At 46.1% G+C, this 26,385-nt stretch overlaps 1 protein-coding gene across 1 annotated transcript in view; it reads left to right on the top strand.

The window, feature by feature from the left end:
* PLEKHA2 (pleckstrin homology domain containing A2) overlaps nt 1-26,385 on the top strand; it is a 156,559-nt gene that overhangs the window by 31,944 nt on the left and 98,230 nt on the right. Inside the window, exons 4-5 of the mRNA XM_068272278.1 lie at nt 9,221-9,269; nt 11,160-11,257. Coding sequence (XP_068128379.1) covers nt 9,221-9,269; nt 11,160-11,257 — 147 coding nt within the window. The remainder of the gene's footprint in view (nt 1-9,220; nt 9,270-11,159; nt 11,258-26,385) is intronic.

Raw genomic sequence — 26,385 nt, 5'->3', positions numbered from 1 at the left:
GAATGCACGTTGTAGTGCACTAAGGGCCTGTTTCCACTAGTAAGTGATGCGAATGCGGCTACCTAGCCGCATCGCATCACTTCCGCCGCCGGCCGCATCGCTTCCGCGTCTCCCGATGCGGAAGTGAATTGAGCAGATGGGACGTGGCTGCGGGCGGATGCGGCCGTGCGAAAATTTGCAGCATGCTGCAGATTCTTGGTTTCTCTGCACCGCACAACTTGCACGCAGTGGAAACTCTTCCACTGGCGTGCATGTGTTTCAGCACACCCGCGGTGCGATGCGGCTATGCAGCCGCATTGCACCGCTCCTAGTGGAAACAGGCCCTGAAGCGTAGACATCGACAGCTGTACCCAGCGGGGAAACGTTACATATGCGTTGTGCGTTAAAATGTTCCCAGATGCGTTACAACATAACGCATTGGAACGCACACCTGTAGTGTGAATGGTAACATGGAAGTCTATGGACTTTCATGTTGCCATAGGAATCTTACACTATGTGCGTTGCATCAAAACTGACAGCGCAGCACATAGTGTGAATGAGCCCTTAGGGGTGAAGAAGATGTAAGGTGGCTACTAGTTAGGGTTAGGCATTGTTTAGGAAGGTATGCATTGGGAAATATTGGGGTTAGGCCTCAGAAAGTTGTGAATGATGGGTGAAGGTTGAGGCAGTGGGGAGGTGTTAGTCACCAGGAAGAAGGTAAAATGGAACAGGGGTTAGGGTTAGGTACAGGGAGGGGTTATTGGCACGGGGAAGATTAGGGTTACACATCAGGAAGGGGGTTTTCAATAAGAGGAATAGGTAGAGTTAGGCAATTGATCTAGAATAACATCACCAGAAATATTGTCACACATCATGATGTGCCACACGCAATTCCCACTCCAAATCCCCTATTGCCAAACTCAAACATACCCGAGATAGACATGGGTGAAGCTGGCAAGGTGTGGAGTTATTACAGCTGGTGTACAGTCTACTCTGTATACAGGCAGCTATGGAGGAGAAGTGTTTGTAGACAGTATGCAACAGGAGGGTACCCCCTAAGGGCCCTTTCACACCAGAGGGTAGTTTCGGCGTTTTACAGCCAAGACCATAGTTGGTGTTTTCCAAGGTAAAATAAAAGTCCATAGACCAGTGGTTCCCAACCTTTTTGAAGTCGTGACACATCACGCCAAACGCTCAAATTGCGGTGACACATCACATATGTAGGTAGTATAGTTCCCCAGTATGGGTCGTATAGCTGCCCCAGTGTAGGTAGTATAGCTGCCCCAGTGTAGGACTGTAGGTAGTCAGGAAGCAGGGGGGAGGCCGGCTGTACTTTGCTCGAATCTGCTAGCTATCTGCTGCTCTCCCAGCCACAGCACAGCTGCAGCAGTATGTCTGCCACACATATGCTGGCTGTAAGGGAGAGAGACACTCGGGAAGGATGCCGCCTTTTTGCAGAAGCAGGCACATTTATGCTCCTACCTCAGTTCCTTATGGTAAATTCGGTCCTCTCCACTCCAAGTGTTTATCTCTGGCTCTCTCCTCGCTCTGGCCTCCGCCCTCGCTCTGAGTAGTTACTAGGGTGGCCACTTGCAGAACCCCAAAAAGGAGGACCTCACACCCTCAAAAGGAGGACATCTTACCGAGGACAGTGGCGCACAATAGTCCACATGGTGGAGGGCCGGCCGACCACAAAATGCAATCTCATTGGCAGACGATTTCCCCACAAAATGCAATCTCATTGGCAGACGATTTCCCCACAAAATGCAAACTCATTGGCAGACGATTTCCCCACAAAATGCAAACTCATTGGCAGACGATTTCCTCACAAAATGCAATCTCATTGGCAGACGATTTCCCCACAAAATGCAATCTCATTGGCAGAGGAGTTCCCCACAAAATGCAATCTCATTGGCAGAGGAGTTCCCCACAAAATGCAATCTCATTGGCAGAGGAGTTCCCCACAAAATGCAATCTCATTGGCAGACGATTTCCCCACAAAATGCAATCTCATTGGCAGACGATTTCCCCACAAAATGCAATCTCATTGGCAGATGATTTTCCCACAAAATGCAATCTCATTGGCAGATGATTTCCCCACAAAATGCAATTTCATTGGCAGACGATTTCCCCACAAATGCAATCTTATTGGCAGATTTCCCCACAAATGCAATCTTATTGGCAGATTTCCCCACAAATGCAATCTTATTGGCAGATTTCCCCACAAATGCAATCTCATTGGCAGAAGAGTTCCCCACAAACTGCAATCTCATTGGCAGAAGAGTTCCCCACAAAATGCAATCTCATTGAACTGACCAGAGACTCTCTGGCAGAGAGTGGTAGACTGGAGTGACCTCCTGAAGTGACCACGAACGGCAGGCCCTCACTCACTGCGGGTGGCCACCCTACTGCTGGCTTACTAGGCTAGCAGGCCTAGTAATCTGGCAAGACAAGTGCGGAGCGACTGGCAGTGGCTTTGGCTGCGTAGTTAATGGGTCTCTCTGGGTCGCGCGCACCGTTAGGTCGGCTCCTCCCCCCGCCTAGCGTGATGGTCATGGACGGCCCGCCTCCCTCCCGCTGCGCCGATGTCTACGTGTGTCACACACGTAATGTGTGACATCATGCGTACTGTACAGCGTAAGGCAGCGCCAGCGTTAGAGGGAGATGGAGGAGATCGGGCCGAAAAGGAGGACATTTGGCTGTCCTCCCTTGCCTTCCGGCGGACGGAGGACCACAGAGCGGGGGAACGCGGCGACACATTCCCAGTGCTGCCGCGACACATGAATGTGTCGCGGCACACCGGTTGGGAACCACTGCCATAGACTTTCATTTTACCTTTCACACCTAAAGCAGCTTTTTTGGGCATTGTGTTTTGAAGCTCCCCGGAGCTTTTTCAAAGCTGTTTACAGCCGAAGTTGGCTGTTGGCGTTCCAATGATAGTCAATGGAAAACGCCAACTACAGCGTTTTCAAAGCGTTTTACAGCGGACTTGTTCACTTATTTTTATAGAAAAAAGAAATAAGTGGTATGTAGTGACTGCACACTCCAGCACTGCTTCCAGTCGACGTGCCCGGCCAACGATCCAGCAGCACTCAGGATCAATAGACGAAACAGCAAGGAAGAAGCCGGCACCGTCTATGAACAATTTTCTGCTCTTTTATTGCATATAGGATATTCCAGCAGTTATAAGCAACGTTTCAAGGCTGCACGCCTCTTTATCAAGCTTGCTGGAAGTCAATTACACCTTATACACTGACACATGGGTATATATACACAGCATGGTTAACAGCAACCAATGAAATTCAAATATGTATACACCAATCACAATAGTCCTAATATGTCGGACCTGATGGGGAACTTACATGCTGGTGCTTTGATAGGACGTAGTAGGGTGGATCCTCCCACCTGTCAAGCCCCTCTTGGCAGACAGCTGACACCCCCTGGGTCCGCCTATCACAACGGAGAGCCCACTCCTCCGCCCACGGCGGACCTGAGTGAAGCCCCATGTGATGACTCACAGTAGGCGGCGCCAAAGCGCCGTCCCTGTGCGTCTCGGCGGATACTATGGAGACGCGAGCGGCAACACGCCGCTGACGTCACCAGATGACCTCAGGTTAAGTTTATTTGTGATCTGCTGAGGATTGTTCTTCAATTTAATTATTTTCGGTTTGAGGATTCTTTTTATTTACAGGTCAGAGGCACAGCTATGGGGTCGAATGTGGCCCCGTCCTACGCAAACATCTTCACGGGGGTATATGAAGAAATGTACGTATACACTAGTGAATTATTTCAAAAATACGCCAGACAATGGCATAGATATATTGATGATGTTTTTTGCGTGTGGGCGGGGCCACAGTCGGCCCTTGTGACTTTTGTGGATGAGTTGATGGGCAGATGCCCCAATATACGACTGACTATCCATTCCTCTGCTGATGAAGTGAGCTTCTTGGACACTCTGGTTCGCAGATGTGGAGATAGGTTGAATACCGACCTCTATGTCAAGCCCACGGATGTGAACTCCCTTCTCCATTACGGGAGTTTTCATCCGTGGGCGACTAGAGGTTCGGTACCTATTAGTCAGTTTCAAAGAATACAACATATAGACGGTTCATAGACGGTGCCGGCTTCTTCCTTACTGTTTCGTCTATTGATCCTGAGTGCTGCTGGATCGTTGGCCGGGCACGTCGACTGGAAGCAGTGCTGGAGTGTGCAGTCACTACATACCACTTATTGATTTGATCAGCACAGTGTGACAGCACCTCCTCATACGACATGGAGGACGTAGAGGTGGAATCTCTCATCTTTACCTACACTCCAGAAGAGACGACCAAGATTATGGCGCAAGTTTCCAAAGAGGTGGCGTTCCTCAATATGGCGGATGATAAAGCCATCAGGAAGCAGATTTTTAAAGTGGCCAAGACCCACATCACGTTTGAGCTACACTCAAGAACCCTGGCGGAATATCATAGAGTCAAACGCATCCCTAGAGGAATGAGATCTAATGTGGCCCCGATTATGTTTCCAACGGATAAGGACTTCTGCCTAAAATGGTCTCGAATCTGGAACAAGGCTTCGTTCGATTCAATGGTGTTAACCATTGAGAAAATTCAGGAAGAACTTCCCAAATTGGATAAACAGCGAAAAGAACTCAAAACTAAACTCCGACAGCTGATTCCAGAAGGAGAATATGAGGCGTTTTTGATAGACCTCACTGATAGTCTGGAAAATTATGAGAAACAAATACAGTCTATCAAACGTGATAAATTCCAGAGAGATGAAGCTGATTATAGCTCCGGATTCATATACAATTGGCAAAGGCCTATACCAAGACAACGCCCCCCACGAAGGCCAAGACAAGGGGGTAGACCTGGTGATCGCCCCGCTGGGAATCAACCAGATTCGTCTGACCTGGCCACAAGTTCCTCACAAGAACTATCGTCAGATTTAGCTCCAAACACAGGAGGAAACGTAGGGGTGGACGTAAGAGAAGAAGGAATCAGGGGCAGACTGCGTCCACGACGCAATCAACCTTACCGCAGGACATGATTGTAGTAAACATCTCTTCATTTGCTCTGACGCCTGTGCAGACCTCCGCCCTCAACCTTGGATTATCATATGCTCCAACTAATGCTCCTGACCCTCTTGAAATTGATGTTGAGTTACAGAGATTTTTTCGTTTCATCAAACTTAAGTACTTTTTTTCTATACCGAGAACGTTCGAATCAAATATCCCACCTGAGAATGACTCAGAGACTTTACAATTACAGGATACTAATTTAAGACTTAAAAGTCATTTCCAACCTCCATCTTGCCAGATCATAGATCTCTTCATGAAAAAGGTCCAAAATGAAGTGGATGCCCTTCTTAGGAATCCGAGACTGCTGGGTTTTTCTACCCGTAAAAACATCACGAGGGAACAATCACAAGCACTGAGAGAACTCTCAGAAAACCCGCTAATAACAATTAAACCTGCGGATAAGGGAGGGGCAGTGGTGGTGATGGACACAAACATGTATCGGAGTGAAGTCATGAGACAGCTCTCCGATACATCGACATACCAAAAACTTAATGGTGACCCGCTGTGTGACATTCAGAAACACATAGCTGAGGTCATATCAACAGCTGTGCAAGCCAAAATCATTGATGAGAAGCTGGCCAAATTTTTAATACAGGAACACCCCATCACACCTGTGATATATGTTTGTCCCAAGATCCACAAACGATTGGTGGATCCCCCGGGCCGTCCTATAGTGGCAGGGGTTGAGTCGGTATTCTCTCCAGTAGCTAAATATCTGGACCAAATATTAAGACCTTATGTGGCTGGATTAAAATCCTATTTACGGTATACTCGAATGTTTTTGAATATTATCCGTAACATGGAACCCCTAACATATCCCTGTTTACTTGTTACCTTAGATGTGGAGAGCCTCTACACCTCCATCCCACATGATGGAGGTGTAGAGGCGATACAGTATATTCTTGAAACAGCATCGGACTTCTCGGGTCCTCAGGTTAAGTTTATTTGTGATCTGCTGAGGATTGTTCTTCAATTTAATTATTTTCGGTTTGAGGATTCTTTTTATTTACAGGTCAGAGGCACAGCTATGGGGTCGAATGTGGCCCCGTCCTACGCAAACATCTTCATGGGGGTATATGAAGAAATGTACGTATACACTAGTGAATTATTTCAAAAATACGCCAGACAATGGCATAGATATATTGATGATGTTTTTTGCGTGTGGGCGGGGCCACAGTCGGCCCTTGTGACTTTTGTGGATGAGTTGATGGGCAGATGCCCCAATATACGACTGACTATCCATTCCTCTGCTGATGAAGTGAGCTTCTTGGACACTCTGGTTCGCAGATGTGGAGATAGGTTTAATACCGACCTCTATGTCAAGCCCACGGATGTGAACTCCCTTCTCCATTACGGGAGTTTTCATCCGTGGGCGACTAGAGGTTCGGTACCTATTAGTCAGTTTCAAAGAATACAACATATAGTTGAGGACGGGGAGACACGGGAGCAGAGACTTGATGAGATGCAACACAAGTTTGAAAATAGGGGATATCCAGTGGAAATTTTGCAGAGAGCACGTAATAGAGCTAATGTACAATATGGGGGACAGAGGAATAGACAACAGATACGGGATCGTGTTCCATTTGTCACGGTATATAATACACAAAGCCCGAGTATCTCAAAGATTATCAAACGACATTGGCATTTGTTAGCCGATAGTTTCCCAGACATTGCGCATTTTAGGAACCCCCCACTAATCTCTTACAAAAGACCCCCTATACTTAGGGACCGTCTAGTACATGCTGACGTAAACGCCAATAGTGATGTCACTTCTACCCAGAGGAGGGGGACATACCCCTGTCTCAATTGTGTTCATTGCAGCTCTGTCATCAAGGGTCCAGCGATATTACATCCCCATCAGGGAACCAAAATTCCAATTAAGGGGTGGCATACCTGCGATTCAGATTATGTGGTCTATGCCCTAAAATGCCCTTGTGGCTTATTATATATTGGGCAAACCACTCAAAAATTAAAAAAACGCTTGTCATCACACAAACATGCTATTAGGGAAAAACTAACAGATCAAGCTGTAGCATTTCACTTTGCTCAAGCAGGTCACCATGTCAGTCAGCTGCGATTTATGGTTGTAGAAAAAATAGCACCCTTGAGAAGAGGGGGAGATCGCCTAAAAAAATTACTGTGGAGGGAGGCTTATTGGATTAAGAGACTGGATACAATGGAGCCTAGAGGATTAAATCGAGAATTTGATTTATTACCGTTTTTGTAGTTTTTTCTGCTATTCTTGTCCTCTGCTCCATTGTACCCAGTCTCCCCTAATAGATAATGCTTTGGTTGGGTTCAGTGAATGTATCGTCATATCTGAGACACTGTCCCTTTAATTGTAATGGATTGGTCTGGTGCCGTTCCCCTATAAGGACATTGCTATCTGTATATGCCAATCTTTATCTACAGTGTTTATTCTTTTCCTCTTATTTTTTATTTTTTATTTCTTATTTTTTTATTTTTAACTTGTTAGGTTTTTATCTTTATTTTTTCCTCCCTGTCCCTATACAGTTCTATTTTTTTTTATATTCTTTTCATACTTTACTCCTCTGGTCCTTCTCCCTTACTTCTCCTCTCCTATGTGGTTTGGATAAGAGCTTTATGAGAGTATGTAGTATGAGTATGGCCACCTATGTTTATTTATGCAAATTAGCCATATGAGGTAGATGCATCTGATAGATGGCATCATGTTGTATTTTAGAAGTGCGACGTCCACGCCGCACTTACGTGGGTTGACCCTGATTGGCCGGAGGCTGCCTCCCCCCTAGAGTCATCTGGTGACGTCAGCGGCGTGTTGCCGCTCGCGTCTCCATAGTATCCGCCGAGACGCACAGGGACGGCGCTTTGGCGCCGCCTACTGTGAGTCATCACATGGGGCTTCACTCAGGTCCGCCGTGGGCGGAGGAGTGGGCTCTCCGTTGTGATAGGCGGACCCAGGGGGTGTCAGCTGTCTGCCAAGAGGGGCTTGACAGGTGGGAGGATCCACCCTACTACGTCCTATCAAAGCACCAGCATGTAAGTTCCCCATCAGGTCCGACATATTAGGACTATTGTGATTGGTGTATACATATTTGAATTTCATTGGTTGCTGTTAACCATGCTGTGTATATATACCCATGTGTCAGTGTATAAGGTGTAATTGACTTCCAGCAAGCTTGATAAAGAGGCGTGCAGCCTTGAAACGTTGCTTATAACTGCTGGAATATCCTATATGCAATAAAAGAGCAGAAAATTGTTCATAGACGGTGCCGGCTTCTTCCTTGCTGTTTATAGAAAAAAGAAAAGGACATTTTCATATAAGCTGTAGAACGCTTTGAAAACGCTTTGAAAACGCTATATATTGGCGTTAAGCAAAAGGCAGAGTTTCATCCTTTTCTACCGCAGCCTCTAGTGTGAAAGAGTCCTAAAGGAAATAAAGCAGTAATGGTTCATAGCTGTGGCATGTCTCTCCTTTTAAGTGGACCTGAACTCTTGCACAGGACAGAAGGAAAACATAGCAAAATGCACTCTGTATGTATTTAGAGAGTTTAGCCTGTCTAATTCCCCCTCATCTGTGGCTAATCACCAGTGTAATTTGATCTCTCAGCTGTGTCAGCTCGGGAATCTCCTCTGCCACAGCAGAGCTGCTAATTTGTTAACACGGGATGTAAACCCTATGTCTGCTTCCATGAAAGCAGGAAGTAGACACACTGCAGATTTATTGCAGGATTTGTATCAGCTGTAACACAGAAATGTTTTCCTTTAAAGGTTATTAAGCTTTTGCTTATCTTTTAGAGCAGAGAGGAAGTTCTGATTACAGGTCCGCTTTAATTATGTAACCCAAACAAGCTGATATCTGATTGGCTGCCGTGGACGGGACCTCCTGCTTTCTTTTTCGCTGAATAAATGTGACTACTTGCATATGTTGATGTAAGCACATATGGATTTGTCTATAGATAAAGTTGTTACAAAGACACAGAGCCTTTGCCAAGGCCTGGTGCTGAGTCATAGTCTGCGGGTGTGTTGGGAAACATACAGATTACCTTGTCTCTTTACATACTTGTCCCAGACATTAACACACATGTATATCAATTAATGTTCACTCATTTTACTGCACAAGCACAAGTCATCTTCTCTAATGAGTATGGGAAGCAAATAACCTTCTCTTTTGTTTTCCGCCAGGTTGGTACTGCTCCTGTGAAGCCGAAAGCCAAGATGGCCTATTGCTTTGGTGAGAAAACATTCCGACTGCACTACAAAGACCAGAAACTTCCTCTTTGGCATTGTCTCTCCTTGCAGGACGCGCTATACCTCTGTGTGTGTTTCTCTCTGCTGTCCTCTGCAAAATGTTACCGAGAGATAAATTAGGAGTCGTTGTGCACTTTCCCTGCAAGTATGAGCTGCAGCTGAGGCATTCAGCATCAGCGCTAATTTTATTAGGAAGAAGAGGTGGGGCTTATCAGGAAAGGGGTGTGGCTTCACAGGAGTGTTGCTTTGGCACATTCATAGAGGCTCAGAACTTTTACAAGGCCCCTTTTTTACACAGGAGGATGAAAACTGAGAATTCATCGTCTGTCAGCCTCTACCTTCCACTTGCCAGGCAATTGCATGGCCACTGCTCAGGCTCCACGTAATGCGTTTTTTTTTCTGCTGGGCAACCGGACCGCATGTCAATCGCTGACAAGCATGAGTGCCACTGTTTGGCTAGGCCATACTATCCCAGATTCCCAGGAAAAAAAAACATATACGGTATAAGCATAGCTCCCAACTGTCCCTCTTTTGGAGGAACAGCCCCTCTTTGGAAATCCAGTCCCTCTGTCTTCCTCATTTGTCCCTCTTTCAGGACTGATGTACAGATCTATGTAAATATATGTATTTTTCCATAGAAAAATGTGTTTAAATAAAGATTATTCCCATCCTTTAAATAAATATATTTCTTACAAATGTTAATATGAAGGAAAATGAACCAGGATAGAAAGAACCAGTGTGGTTTGAATTACAAAACAACATATTTTCTTATGAAATCTTTATGGTATGTGTGACTAGGGGTGTGACGAAGCATGGTCAGGGGTGTGGCAGGGGTGTGGTTTAGGTGTCTCTTTCTTATCTAAAAAAGTTGGGAGATATGTATAAGTAGTAAAGAGAATTCTGTTCCTGGCATTTTCCATCTTGCTTCCTTCTGACTGAAACCAATTCTGATGTAATTTCCTCTCTTACTTTTTTTTAATGAATATTGAAAGTTTCATCAAAATCTGGCAGGCCTCGGGTACCATGCACTAGATCTTTATTAATAGTGCATGACTGCTACATAAACTTTAAAGTGCCCTTCTACCTTTTATTGTAGTTCAGTATATAGAAATTAGACTCCATTACCTATAACTCCTTTCGTCTGCCTTAAAGTGGACCTGAACTCAGAACTTTCTCTCTGCTCTAAAAGATAAGCAACAGCATAATAACCTTTAAAGGACAACTGAAGTGAGAGGTATATGGAGGCTGCCATATTTATTTCCTTTAAAGCAATACCAGTTGCCTGGCTTCCCTACTGATCCTCTGCCTCTCATACTTTTCGCCATAGACCCTGAACAAGCATGCAGCAGATCAGGCGTTTCTGACATTATTGTCAGATCTGACATGATTAGCTGCATGCTTGTTTCTGGTGTGATTCAGACACTACAGCATCCAAATAGATCAGCAGGGCTGCCAGGCAACTGGTATTGTTTAAAAGGAAATAAATATGTCAGCCTCTGTATCCCTCTCACTTCAGTTGTCCTTTAAAGAAAAAAACATTTCTTTGTTACAGTTGATACAAATCCTGCAATAAATCAGCATTGCGTCTACTTCCTGCTTTCATGGAAGGAGACACAGGGTTAACCTCCTGTGTTCACAAATTAGCTGCTCTGCCGTGGCAGCCAGTTGACACAGCTGAGAGATAAAATTACAAATTTACAAATTACAAATTTTCAGACGAAGGTGAATTAGACAGGCTAAACTCTCTTAATACATACAGGGGGAATTTCTATGTTTTTCTTCTGTCTGGTGCAAGAGTTCAGGTCCACTTTAATTTATATTATTTTTGTTACTCCTCTGTTTGAAGCATGTAACGCAGTTCTCTTTCTTCCAGTCATCAATGCCTTATCCCAGCGGTACTTTCTTCAGGCCAGCGACCAGGAGGACCTGCAGGGATGGGTGGAGGCCTTAAATTCAGCGAGCAAAATTACTGTAAGTGTGCCGTGACCTCCTTAGTATTTTTAGAATGGAGTTATAAAATATAAATGATAGTGTTACGTATTGCTATACTTGGCTGACACTGCAGTCCCTGGACAAGCCCGCTTCTGCACCGCTCCACGCCAACCTAACCAGGAGCAGATCATCTCACATGCATGCTTTCCTGGTTGGCTTTCAGGCAGAGCTGGCCACTATTTCCCAAAGCCCCCCCAATTATTATCATTATTTTTTGTATTTATAAAGTGCCAGCATATTATGCAGCGCTGCACAATAGATAAATGGGTTAACATACAAGGTACAGCATACAGGAAACTCACAACATAACAAGCATTGGCGTAGCAATAGGGGGTGCAGAGGTAGTGACCGCATCGGGGCCCTTGAGCTAGAGGGGCCCCGAAGGGTCCACCCTCTATCAGTATTAGCTCTCTATTGATCCTGTGTTGGTAATAATCCCTTCTATAGATGCTTTGAATAGTAGTAATCCTTAACACACTGTTCCCCATCCCCTTCTTGCACCTCTGACACTGTTGTAGCCATTGGCAGGTTTTGGTGCGCCGTATCAGTTGTTATTTATAGAGTGCTTTGGGGGGCCCCATGTAAAACTTGCACCGGGGCCCACAGCTCCTTAGCTACGCCACTGAAAACAAGATCTTGCAAATGTCTTTTAATACCAGTAGTTCAGTATCTCCTTACAAATACAATATCTATAGTGGAGGTTTGAAATTGATTGGTTCAGGTTGATTACTAGAACCTGCACTATAGCCCCCTGAGATTAGCAAAATTATTTGTCACTATCTCGGAGGTAAACATGGGAGAGAGGGATTCCCTGCTCAAAAGCCCACTAGGGGTGTTCCTGCAGGCTTTCCAGAGCTGCCATTGGGCAGCTCTCTCTCCCTGGCCGCGCCCCCTGCTGCTTCCCCGCCTCCCAGCACTCTGTGAGAGAGAAAGATCTCTCTCCTTCCAGCGTAGTGACCCAGAGGTCATGAAAGTGAAAGTGGGCCAGTGCGGTCCACAGGAGCGGCGGACAGCAGCGGTTTGGGTGGCTACCTGATCTGCCCAGCCCCCCGGATTAGGTAGCCTAGTTTTTTTTTTTTTCATTTTATGAGCCCACCTCATAAAATGTTACCTGAATTTATGCCATTTATGTAGTGCTTTGTAACGATGGGTGTCAGCACGCAGAGAGAATCTGATTATTGGCGATTTGCAGTATCACCAAGAATACAGATATATACCTGATTATTGATGATCTGCAGAATCACCGATAATACAGATATATCGCTAACCTCTGGGCACCTGAAGCGTGTAAGTGTTTGGTGTAACGGTATGGATCGGACCACCGGGGTAGCAGGTGGTCCAATAAGTAGAAACAGACTCTACTGCAGTCAAGGGCTCCAGGAGGGAGCAGACCTTGACTGGTTTGCAGCAGTGCCCCCTCTGAGAAGCAGGGGACCCCTGCATGAGGACTGAGCACCCAAGGGGTGGGTGACAGTCAGACAGGTCAGGCAGACAGATAAAGTACAAAGACAGAAGGCTGATTCGGTATCCAAGGCAAGCAGGGTTTGGCAACGGAATATCAGAAGTGCAAGGTACCGAATCAGAGATCAGAGGAATAGTCAGGAAAGCAAAGTCATAACAGATATCAAACAATGCCTAGTCTGGGTGTGAGGTCCGTGGTCTCTACACCCTGGAACTAGTCTGACGTATAACAGAATGATAACACAAGTTCCCTAGTCTGGGTGTGAGGTCCGTGGTCTCTACACCCTGGAACTAGTCTGAAGTATAACAGAATGATAACACAAGTTCCCTAGTCTGGGTGTGAGGTCCGTGGTCTCTACACCCTGGAACTGGTCTAATGAATAACACAGATGATACACAGTATTCCTAGTCTGGGGTGTGAGGTCCGTGGTCTCTACACCCTGGAACTGGTCTAATGAATAACACAGATGATACACAGTATTCCTAGTCTGGGGTGTGAGGTCCGTGGTCTCTACACCCTGGAACTGGTCTAATGAATAACACAGTAAACTGGCTAAGTGTGGATTCCCAGGTCCTCCTGGTTCCACCACACTGAAGGATCTGACTAAGGTCTGAGTGCTAACACATAGGTATTCGCAACGCCAGACAACCAGCAACTGAACAGCAAGAGATATATATAGTGAAGCGCTCCTCAGCGCCGCCCAGCTCCCATCAACCAATCATCTGCTGAGCTGGGGTCAGCTGACCGTCCCGATCAGCTGACCCTTCTCCTATTGGCATAAAGAGCCTGTCTTGCGGCGCGCGCGCTCGCGCACGCGCGTAGCTCTCCATCTGTGTGCACTACTAGGTCCAGATAACCCAGACACATGTTGCTGTGAGGAAACCGCCGATCTGTGTGCGGAAACCGCCGCCTCACTGTCAGCACAAGTGGCGGCTTCTCCGCAATCCTTCACATGCTTATTGCGCAAATAGCTTGTGTTACCTACGTAACGTGAATTGCAGTATCTGCATGACGCAAGTACCAATAAAATTGCTGTGCGCTACCTGCAAATGCCAATGTTACCGTACTTTCATGAATCAACAGCAATATGTGGCCTTTAGCAGCCAAATAAAGTAAAACAGGGCCAATTTTTTCCTGACGCCGCTGAAATGTGCCTTCCTCACTCCAGCAGAGGTGGGCGGCAGGGAGTTTTCATAGTTACTTGTCTGGACGGCTGGATCGGCTTCTTCTTCCTTCACCGCGGTGGCGATGTAATCCCGACATGTGTTCTTGGTTCTGATCACATGATATGACATGTGATCAGGATCCAAGAGACCATTTCAGCCTTGCAGCGCCCCCTGGTGGTGGAAGAGGGGTCATGGAAGAGTCTCTTCCATCTAATCCATCACCCCTTTTCCACTACCGGTTGCGCCGTACCACTGACACAGTCTCCTGGATCCCGATCACATGTCATATCATGTAATCTGGACCCATAAGACCTGGCGGAGCCGCCAGTGGAGGAAGAGAAGAAGCTGCCCGGAACAGGTAACTATAACTGCCACCTGCTCATGGAGGCTTAGAATGCACCAGCAGCTTTCAAACAAAACAAATCATGTGAAGCTGCTAATGGGTTAAAGGGTAACTCAATTTTTGTGCAAAACTATATCATTGCTGTACCAGTCATTTTGCAGCTGAATGTCATTACTGCATATCATTAAATATTGCCGTTCAACTTGAGTTACATCTTCTATAAGTTTGTCATAAACTATGTCAACAATGTGCAACTGTTAATCGCATTGGTTCATAACTGCACAAAAGAGGAAGTTAAATTTACTGCATTACTTCGCACCCCTACAGCTATGCTGGGTTTACTGCAAGAACAGATTTGTATTCCTGCACAGGGGGATGCCAGCTCTGTGTATGTATCATTGGGAGAAATCTCTCCCAGTTCTGTACCAGCTGAGAGTTGTAAAAGGAAGTTCTTACAGTGAAACATGCAGAGTTGTGGCCTGGGAACACCAGAGTCAACACTGGGATGTATTTGTAATATTGAAGGCTGGTTGTACACCTGGGTTGTGTGATGCCCCGCCCCCATCGCACTGCAACATACAAAATGTCAATCATATGGTCCTGCGGCAGAGTGCACCGGCAGGGTCATATCCGTAGCCCCCCCACACACACACAAACACATGCCCTTTGCCTTGTGACGCACTTCCTGCTGTACAGGAAGTACGTCACTGGGATTGAGATGAGATATTGCTTGCTTGGCAGTTTAAAAAAGCTGTTATTTCCCACAATGCAACAAGTTTTACAGAAAGCACACTGTCAGGACCATGGTATGATCACACTGTGGGAGGAGTTTCATCACAATATCAGCCATACAGACCACCCCCCCGATGATCTATTAAAGGAAAGGTAAACATTTCTCATGGGAAAGGGGGTATCAGCTAGTGATTGGGATGAAGTTCAAACCTTGGTTAAAGTTGCTCTTTAAATAGCCGTTATTCAAAGTAACCTTTGTGAGCCCATACAATATTCAGTGCCACTGGCCGGGCTTGATGAAACGAACACATCTGATGCCATCCTCACAGCTCAGCGGCTTTCAGCCAGTGTGCAGGCATGGATCACATGACCTGACTGGGCCGTCTTGCTTTTCCTTTCAATGCATACTTGTGGTTAGACCTTGTCTTCTGCCTGCCAGAGAACAGCTGTGCTAGGTAAATTTGTGTGGTAATCCATGTGTAAACATGCAGACAGATAGACCAGGGTGGGGAGGGAGGCAAAAGCTGGGAATCTAGCGTTAGAGTTAGTACCTTACATTATTGTATAGTATTTATTTCAGTTATTTAAAAAGTGGACTTTTGTGAAGATAGGGATCTTAGAGGAGTTCACAATCTAATCCCTTCCATTATTATTACTATTATTATTATCATTAATTTATATAGCACCCGCATCTTCTGTGGCGCTGTAAAATAGATTACAAGGTATAAAAATGAAGATAAACAGTACACCAGTTAACAGAACAAGACAACGGTGGATTACAGCTCATGGCGCAAACAAATCAATTACAGATTTTTACATAATGGTGGAAGATATGCATGCACATTACACAGCATTGTGAGGCAAAAGGGGAAAGAAAGACGTGGCCAATTGGCCTTACAGTCTAAAGGGTTATGAGTTAGTACAATATCAGAAGGAAAGCTGTGTATGAGGTGGTAAAATGGTGGTCAATTGCCAAGGTGTCCTAAGAGAGAGAGAGGATGCTTGCCTGAAGAGGTGAGTTTCCATTTTGCGCCTAAAAAGGGTAAGTGTGGGTGAGTGGCGGTTGTGTTGACGAAGGGTGTTCCAGAGGAAGTGAGAGGATCGGGAGAAATCTTGTAGGTCTTGTCCATCATAGTATAGAGTCAATATCAGAAGAAGTCAATGAACTTATCTTTTTGCTTGTGGGAGGAAACCGGAGTGCCCACAGGAAAACACGGTATAAGTGAAAGGTGATAATGATAATAATAAAAAAGAAGATTTCAAACAGTGGTTCATATTTGTCAGAACAGTGCAAAGAAACCTGGCTGAAAAGTGGACCAGGTGCTCACAGCAGCCAATCAGAGTCCTCTGTTTGTTTTAGAGCTTAGCAGCTGAAACATGCGTCTGTGTGTTTAGGCAGCACAGGGCACAGTACAGAGATGATGAGCGGTATTAGCAGCGGATAATATGAACCCAGGAGTCCTGTGTCAGCACTTAGCATCATAAGATTCCGGCAGGGCAACTGAAGTTCAGCTCCACTGCAAGCCATGCAGCTGTGGTGAAACTCACACAGGAATGGGCAGAGTCTGAACAGATGTGCCGCAGTGTTTGAGAACACACTGATTGACAGATGAGCCTTTTACCCTACTTATACCCATTAGGATGATGATTATACCTTCATTTACTGGGATTACCTAAATCCCAGCGTGCTTACATTATCCTGTTGTAAACATATCATCGCAGACATTGTTCTGCAGTGTCAAGGAGTGGCAGTCACTTTCACAGCGTCTCTGCGGTGACACATTCACCTGCCGCCGGTAACGTGTGTGCGCCTGTGGACTGTTTACGTTACGCTCAATTGCGGGGGGTGGGGTATGGGGCTTACTAACAGAGATGCGCGGTCAAGTCAAGAGAAGTGAAGACGATGTCACACCTGACTGGACAGTGGGTTCACTTGGGATGGACACCTTTGGTCCTTTAAAGGCCCATACACACGTCGGATTTTTTTAAATGACGTGTCGTTTGGACGTTCAGTCGTTCGGACGCCAAATTGGGCGTGTGTACAGTCCGTCGTTCAGCTGATAAGACTGGTCTTGAGCGATCCGCCAGGCGGACCAGAGACTTTTAAAGAGAACCCGAGGTGGGATTTAATTATGTTAGTGGGGCACAGAGGCTGGTTGTGCACACTAACATCAGCCTCGGTTGCCCCATGGTGTGCCTGCAGGACCCCCCTGCGCGCCGCTATATACCCCCCGCAGTGCTAGCGACACACAGCATGTCACCAGCACAATGTTTACCTCTGCCTGTCAGCGCCGCTCCCCCGCCTCCTCTGTATCGGCGCTACCCGCCCGCGTCCCTTCCCTCCCGCTGATTGGAGGGAAGTGACGCGGGTGGGTAGCGCCGATACAGAGGAGGCGGGGGAGCGGCGCTGACAGACAGCGCTTAGGTAAACATTGTGCTGGTGACACGCTGCGTGTCACTAGCACTGTGGGGGCTATAGCGGCGTGCAGGGGGGTCTTGGAGGCACACCATGGGGCGACAGAGGCTGGTGTTAGTGTGCACAACCAGCCTCTGTGCCCCACTAACATAATTAAATCCCACCTCGGGTTCTCTTTAAGGACCAGAGACTTTTTTAAATTTCTTTTCTTCCTGATCACTGTGATTGGCTCACAGTGATCTGGAGATCTCCACCTTCCATTCGAGGATACCCTACAGGTGCTCAATAGAGTTTAGGTCTGGAGACATGTTTGGCAAGTCTAGCACCTTTACCCTCAGTTTCTTTAGCAAGGCAGAGGTCATCTTGGAGGTGTGTTTAAGGTGGAATACTGCCCTACGATGCAGTTTCTCAAGGGAGGGGATCATGCTCTACTTCTGTATGTCACAATCAGGGCCGGTTCTCTCATGAAGTAAGGTGAAACATTTGCATCAGGCCGGCACAGAGATTTCAGGGGCAGCATTTTTGTACTGTGTGTACCTTCCTCAGGAGGAATGGAGTGGCTGAGGGTGAGCAGTGTGTTTATCACAGACTCACAGCCAGCCAGTGTGCTATTGTGTTGAGCTGCAGCTTGTCATGTGAGAACATTAAACGAAGCAGTGTAAATTGTCGGGCGCTGTGTGATCATTCCAGATCAAAGGGGGGGGGGGGGGGCGCATCCTCACAAGTTTGCCTCAGGCAGCAAAAAGTCTAGAACCGACCCTGGTCCCAATACATGTTGACATTCATGGTTCCCACAATTAATTGTAGCTCTCCAGTGCCGGCAGCACTCATGCCCTGAGCTGCTTGGGTATTCTGTTGTACTGGTCCAAGCCCTATCCCATAGGGCAAAATCAGTCCCTGCCATGCACTGATGAATAACAACAGTCCGAAACAGGCTGTTTGCATGTTGGGTTGATGTGGCTCTGTAACATTTATGAGCTACAGGCTCACTATACACCAGCGGTTCTGGAGGCTAGCCTGGCTTCAGGGTCATAAAGAGGTAATTTGCATATTCACTAGTGATGCATTGTGGGTAACCACAGTTGCTCACTTAAAGCTGAATTATCGCAAATACCTTCTGTTTTAAGAAGGGAAATTACACTTGGAATTGCTGGTGATTCCAACAGCTGCTAAAAGTCCTCTAGTTGGGCCAAGGTCTTTCAGTATGCTGACAGCGAACATTATGTTTAGTAGATGTTAACAAAATAAGTCATGTTATACACACAATGTATAGCATAACACAGACCAAGTCAGCCAGTAATTCTCCTCATACCCACAATGTATACGTAATGTGAATTATGAGATTTGAGCTATATGTATAAAACGCATTATGGAATTTGCAAGATGCCTGTTAAAGAAGAAGTGCAACCCAGGATGGAACTTCATCCCAATCAGTAGCTGATACTTCCTTTCCAACAAGAAATCTTTACCTTTTCTTCAAGTAGATCATCGGGGGATGGGGGCGGTATGGCTGATATTGTGCTGAAACTCCTCCCACAGTGTGAGGTCATGACCATGGCCCTGACAGTTTGCTGTCCGTGAACCTTGTTGCATTGTGAGGGAAAAAGTGGCTTTTTCCAACTGATAAGCAAGCATTATCTCTCTCTGTGCAAGGAACTCTTAGTAACGAACATGCCACCGTGCCCCAGTTCAGTGAAGGACAGACACCTGTTAGGAAACAACAATGACAAGTGTGCCGTTTTTCATGGTGGAAACGCATGAGGACGCTCCAGTGAGCAGCATTTCCTCCTCAGCCCAGCAGCAACCTATATGGCAGCCACGGTCTCTATACACCGCAGCTGCTGTTATTCTGTAATGTCACGCTTCAGTGAGGAGCAGAAACAAACCGTCACACAGTAACTAACCGCTCATTACCATTTCCCAGCCAGACTTGTATTTTTTTACTTGACGATAAAGGGACACGTGTGTGTGTGTGTGTGTGTGTGTGTGTGTGTAGTGTGTGTGAGTGTGTGTACAGTGTGTGTGTGTTACTTTATTGTGCGTGCGTGTGTGTGTGTGTGTGTGTGTACAGTGTGTGTATGTGTACAGTGTGTGTGTGTGTGTGTACAGTGTGTGTATGTGTACAGTGTGTGTGTATGTGTGTGTATGTGTGTGTATGTGTATGTGTACAGTGTGTGTATGTGTACAGTGTGTGTGTATGTGTGTGTATGTGTGTGTGTGTGTACAGTGTGTGTATGTGTACAGTGTGTGTGTATGTGTGTGTATGTGTACAGTGTGTGTATGTGTACAGTGTGTGTATGTGTACAGTCAGTGTGTGTGTATGTGTGTGTATGTGTGTGTATGTGTATGTGTACAGTGTGTGTATGTGTACAGTGTGTGTGTATGTGTGTGTATGTGTGTGTATGTGTGTGTGTGTGTACAGTGTGTGTATGTGTACAGTGTGTGTGTATGTGTGTGTATGTGTACAGTGTGTGTATGTGTACAGTGTGTGTATGTGTACAGTGTGTGTGTATGTGTGTGTATGTGTGTGTATGTGTGTGTGTGTGTGTGTCATATGAATTCCATATAAAGTCTGGCACACTATGCTTGAGAGTGAATTGGGCAAACGGAGGTAAATTATTATAATTATTGTTATTCTTATTTACATTCAGCAATTTACCAGTATGTCACTAACTAAAGCCCAACTCTTTGCAAACTCTTAGTACATTAACCTCCCTGGTGGTGCATTTCTGTTTGGAATTATGAGTCAAAAGCGGGACCATTTTTTTCTAGAATTTTCGGCCTCCAATTCATAACTCATAATTTACCAAAATATGACAGAATAAAAGCCCAGTAGACATTCTGCATAAAAATAAAAGACTAGAACACACGTTTTGTGAATTAATTAAATTTATAAAGACCCTTAAAAATGTTGAAACTGTACAAATAAGAGAGTAGTCAAAATCAGGGCAGAGGTCAGTGCAGGCGGCAGGCAGAAAGTAGTCCAAATCAGGGCCAAAATCGGTAACGGTATGGCAGAAGCACTTGGGAACCAAATGGCTATATTGCTACCATCCTGTGCTTTCAAATAAGTTTTTCTGCCATGGCAGTCAGGTGACACAGGGGAAAGATTAAATTACAACTTGTGATTAGAGACAAATGAGGCTAAACTCTCTCTATATATACATGTACATACAAACATGTACATACATACATACATACATACATGTACATACATACATACATACATACATGTACGTTCATGTATGTACGTCCATGTATGGACGTGTATGTATGTAAGTGCATGTATGTTCGTTCATGTATGTAACAGCTATCCGGTCCATTATAAAAATGAGCCCCTCCCCGCCATGTGACGTCACGACTCCCCTGCCATGCAGTGATTGGCCGCCGGGCCCCCGGAAGAATAGAGGGGACTTGGGGATCCCGGCCGCCAAAAAAATGGCAAAAAAGGTTCGGGGGAGAAGCCTGGGTCCCGCTGGCAGCGCTGCTCGCACGCGGGACCCTGTTCAGAAGAGCATGCGGCGGATTTTTGACAGCCCAACCTGAGCACGGGCTTACCGCTGCGCACATGGAAATCACAGCCCGCGCTCAGGTCGGGCTTACCGCCAGGGAGGCTACCTGATCACTCACTGTGCAGAATGCTTATATGTTACCTTTGTTGCATGTAGTACAGGGGCCTAGCATTAGACCCTGCAAGGGATGCAGCCACAGGGGGTCCCAGAAGCTGCAGGGGGCCCCGTGGGGGGGGGGGGGGTCTTTTCCCTGTCCTGAGAGACTGTCAACTAAGGGCACAAATAAAAAAAAACGTTCTGTTCTCTGCACAATTCTTCTAATGACTACATCTGCTCAGCCACTGATAAGGAATCATACAACGTTTTGCAGACAAAGATTTGTAGACTGTCCCTAATTAGTGTGCAGCAGGGTGTTGTACACAGTACCTAGACCCCAACTTCTCTACCCCTCCCTGAGTACTGTAGTGACTCTAGAGAAGTCTGCAGAGCCAGTTCTGCTCCGTCAAAGAGAGTGTAATAAGCTGAGGCTGGGAGAACACTCATCTGTCTGTTTTCTGTGTGCGTTTTCTGCACACTGTGTGTGTCTGTATGTGTGAAAACATGGACGTTTTATCACAGAAGCTAAGCTAATGTTATTGACAGAGAAAATGCCTGTAGTGCTTCACTGCTGTCAGTTTGGTTCTCATTGGTTCTAAGTTTACCTGTGCAGAAAGCGAGGGAGGGAGGGGGCCCCATCCAAAGTTTTGCAGGGGAGCCCAGTGATTTCTAGTTACGCCCCTGATGTAGCAGGGGAGAATGTTAAAGGAACACATGCATTAGGGGTAAAGGTCAGTGTTAAAGGAAACACCAGGTGAAAATTAACTGATGAGATAAATCATATCAATTCTCCTCTTAAAAATTACCTTTTTTAGATACCCCACAGCTTTATGTAATGTTTGAAATTACTTTCATTGTCTCTGCTCAATGACATATTATTGGACTATGCCAGAGCTAAAATCTATGAACTATGGACCCTTTTTATCTCTTTCTTGCTCTCAGAAGCCAATTTCTGCCAGAAAAGTGTTTTATGGCTGTAATTCCTTATCAGTTAGGGTTACGCTATAGTCTGACCCGGTCCCGACCCAGACAGAAACTGTCACTTGCATACCTGATGTTTAACTCTGTCAGGCAGGGAATGAAAACAAGGAACACAGTCTAGTTATTTGTGTGCTTGGCACTAAACATACACATATCTCATCGTGTTACATGTCACCTTGTGTATCCTTTTACCACTTAAGGACCACAGGATTAAACCCCCCTAAAGACCATTCCATTTTTAATAAATTAGGCTACTGCAGCTTTAAAGCGGAACTGTAAATTCCCTTAAAACAAACTGTTTCACTTATCTGGGGCTTCCCCCAAGCCCCCAGCAGCCATCCTGTCCTGCGCCGGTCCTGCACGATCTTCCTTTCTCCCGCCATGGTGCAGCTTCGTTACCAACTTACAAGTCAACGGCAACTGTGCCTGAGCGGCCCGGTGTATGCGAAGCTTTCTTTGCACCCCCCCCCCCCGCAATATTGCGAGCAGGAACGCGAATAAAGCTACGCATAGCCCAGGCCACGCAGGCACAGTACAAGTCGACGGTAACAAAGCTGCACCACGACGGGAGAATGGAAGATCGGGCAGGGCCAGCGCAGGACAGGACGGCTGCTGGGGGCTTGGGGAACCCCCCCCAGGTAAGTAAAATAGTGTGTTTTAAGAGAATTTACAGTTCCGCTTTAAGGGCTCGCTGCAGGGCCACACAACTCAGCAACACAAGTGATTCCCCCTCTAAACATGCTGGCAGGGATCATAGCCCACCAACAGAGAGCTCTGTTTCTTTTTTTTTTTTGTAACTCTCCCTCCCCCCGCCAGCCAATCAGCGTGATCGGCTGTCATAGGCTTCAGCGAATGACAGCGGATCGCTGTGTTGCCTCCCCAGGGGACCGCCGTGTAACTCGTAGATCGCAGCGCTGTACACAGTAAATAGACGGCGTCTAACAGTCTCCTAGCGGTGATCAGTGCTGGGAGACTGATAGTGGAGCTCCGTCAAGCGCATCGGAGTGCGATCTCCTGCAAAATACGCCCCCAGGACTTTACGGTCTATCGGTGTGACGCAATCGCCTGGAGGTTAAGGTGAGTACACACCTTTGACGGATGTCACCTGTTGGGGATCAGCACCTGATCCGCTTGGGCGACATTGTTGGTCCAGGCTGCACACAAACCTGTCAGCTGATGACATGCTGTGTTGCTATGCATGGGGGGGGGGGGGGGGCGGCGGCGAGGGGATGACAGAGCGGCGACGAGCGCTGCATGTGTGATCCAGGGAAGCAGCGCGAACAATGCGATTGGCTGGGGATTGGCGTTGCTGAGATTGAGTAGATTTCCCGGCAGATCACTTGCTGGTTGGGGGTCGCCAGCTGCCGTATACACACCTGATTATTAGCTGAGGTGGTCGTTATCAGCCACCTCAGCCAACTTAAGTCAGGCGTGCGTACGAGGCTTTATGCCGTAGAGGTAAAAGTCAGTGTCAGGCATGCAGTAGGGTTAAAGGTTAGTGCATGCCTAACAGATGCACAAGCTGCGTGGGGTGGTTTCCTTTATAGCCCTGCGTTTGCAATGCAATTTTTCAGTGATTGCAGTCACCATGATTTGTGCGCTTGGGCTCCTGTACAGGAGCGCAGGATAATGGCATACCAATTGCGCTGCTGTGCAATTTAACCCGGAGGCTTCCAATGTCCCCTTCACCTCCACCGGTCCAGCGCTGGGACCCTCCAAACCTCTTCGACAAAGGCCTTGTTAAAAAATTGTGCGCGGCTTCACTTCCATCTGTGAACTAGCATGGCCACGCTGTGGAGGTACAGGACGCCTCACACCTGTTAAGTAGCACGGAGCTGCTCGGTATTGGGTGAAAAGGTGAGGCCAAACTGCTCCATGCTGCTGCACAGGTGCAAGGTGTCCTGCGCAGTGCAGCTGTACTCGTTCACAGATGGGAGCACAGCCGCTAACAGGGATGCTCATCACAGAACATTCGTGAGTAACTCATGATTCAAATTAGCTTTAATTGCCCCAGCTGAGCGGGTAGACGCGGCAGAGTTAATTACCCATAATGCCGCTCTCTGCCCAGCGTTTCACCGAGCTTGGAAGCGTCCTGATGGATGCAAAAGTTCATTAATTTCAGTAATTCAGCTTAAACGTTTAATCTAATACATGAAATAGACTCATTACATGCAAAACGGGATATTTCACGCCTTTATTTGTTATCATTGGGATGATTATGGCCTACAGTGTATGAACACCCCAAATTCAAAATCTCAGACTATTAGAATATTGTGACCAGGGCTGGTTTAAGCAACAATGGGGCCCCAGGGCAAAATAACCCCCCCCCCCCCCCCAACATATACCCCGGAGCAAAAATTGGCATTAAGGGACCTTTTTTGCAGCTGGTATAGTCAGGGTTTGAAGCCCCAATCGGTCGGAGCTCCACATTCTGGCTATCCCAGCCTGCATAGGGGACAAGGGGTTAAAAAGTTTCATGGGGGGGAAACCACATAATTAAAAAAAAAATTCCCACACTCTAAACATAAAAAAAAAAATTAAAAAAAAATTGGGAAAATAGGAAAAAAATGCCAGGTATCTTCATACAGCCATATTGCGGCTGTATAGCGATCCCTGGCCAAAGCGCTGCGGCTGCGTATAGACCCCCTGGAAACCCTGTCAGGAAATGTATTGCTCTTTCTTTTGATACATGTAAAATTACACTACCGTTGGGTACTAAAAGCGACATTTACCGCATTTAAAAGTATACTTTTTTCCTTCGAAACTTTAAAATCGATTTTCTCAAAAGATATATGGTCTTTTTGAAAAATAGTTTTTTTCCTCTTATTCCCAATGATCTCCTTAACATATCCTGGAAATTTAGGGTTTCTAGAATTTAAGGTGGATTTGCTATTAACCATTAAATTCGGCAGGTTTTTAAATGTGTATTTTTTTTTCCTTTGAAACTTTAAAATCGATTTTCTCAAAAACTATAAGGTCGATTTGAATTTTTTTTTCCTCTTGTAGCCACTGGGGGCCCCTACAAGCTCTGGGGCCCTGGGGCAGCTGCCTCCTTTGCCTCTATGGTAGCGCCGGCCCTGATTGTGATAATGTTCAATATTCTAGGCTCAAAGTGTCAGACACTAAGCAGCCCAGAGTGAGCCACGTTGTGTGGCTGTTGGTGTGCCTTTTTTGGCTCATACCTTGCGGGGACCACGTGATTGGAACACTCGGCATCACGTGGTCCCTCCAGCCAATCAGCGGCCGCTCCAGGAAGAAAACACAGCAGAAGTGATGGGAAGTCCGGCTCTTTTCAATGAATCTATTCATTGAAAAGAGCAGGACTTCCTATCTCTACTGTTCAGAATCGATTCAGAGCAGCAGGACTGAACCTAGTGATGGGAAGTCCGGCTCTTTTCAATTAATAGATTCTGAACAGTAGAGATAGGAAGTCCGGCTCTTTTCAATGAATCGATTCACTGAATCGAGCTGAACTTCCCATCACTACACGGCAGTGCAGTGAATATTAATTAGCCATGTGGCTGGCCACAATAGCATACTCTCCCCTCCTCCTCTCCTCCTCAAAATAAAAAAAAACACAATACTGAGCATGTGCAAACAGTCTAACCCGGCTAAAACCGTGTATAACGCACAGCAAGCTGCACTTTCATTGATTTTTCATTACTGTGAGTTGGGCTGCGTTACAAGCTGCACTAACGTGCGCCTGTAACGTCTTACTGTGAAAGCAGCCTTAAAGCGGTATTGTCACCATAAAAATCAAATTTCAACAGCAACTGGTCTGAGTGTATTAAGTGATGAAGATGCTAATCCTGCATCCAAAACTTTTTTTGCTGTTATGGTTTGGAGTTATCACATACTTTAGGAGCACTGGACCTAGTGCCAAACAGTGCCAAAAAGTTGAATGCTGGGAGTTCTTTTGAATGCTGGAAGTTCTTTTTATCTATAATATACTCCTCCTCTTCCTTTTATTTCCCTGCCTAGCTGATCACTTGTGTTTACAAGCAAGGCTGAGGTGACTCAGTGATTGGATGTGTAAATAATAAAAAAAAAAGACTCCGGGAGGGGGGCAGCTAATGAATACACAATGAGCAAGAGAAAGGAGGGGGGGGGGGGAACAAGAGTCAGGGAGGATATGATGTCAGCATTAGCGTGGCAAGATGGCCACTGCCTAGAATAGGATTTTCTGCTTTTCCTTTGTAAAATTCACAGGAATCATTACGTGGATAGCACAATACATCTGTTATGTAAGTAGAAGTAGTATTTATCTACTTATGTGTTTTGTATTTCTAGGTTAGCATGGGTGTCGCTTGTTCTTTAAGAAGGCAATACACCAAGCTTCAGTTGTCTTTTAAATGGTTTCTCAGTACTGGAACCCACTTTTTGTTTTGAGTGTTTAGGG

Source organism: Hyperolius riggenbachi, chromosome 3, assembly GCF_040937935.1.
Source record: "Hyperolius riggenbachi isolate aHypRig1 chromosome 3, aHypRig1.pri, whole genome shotgun sequence".
NCBI lineage: Eukaryota > Metazoa > Chordata > Amphibia > Anura > Hyperoliidae > Hyperolius > Hyperolius riggenbachi.
This window is presented reverse-complemented; position numbering and strand designations above follow the sequence as displayed.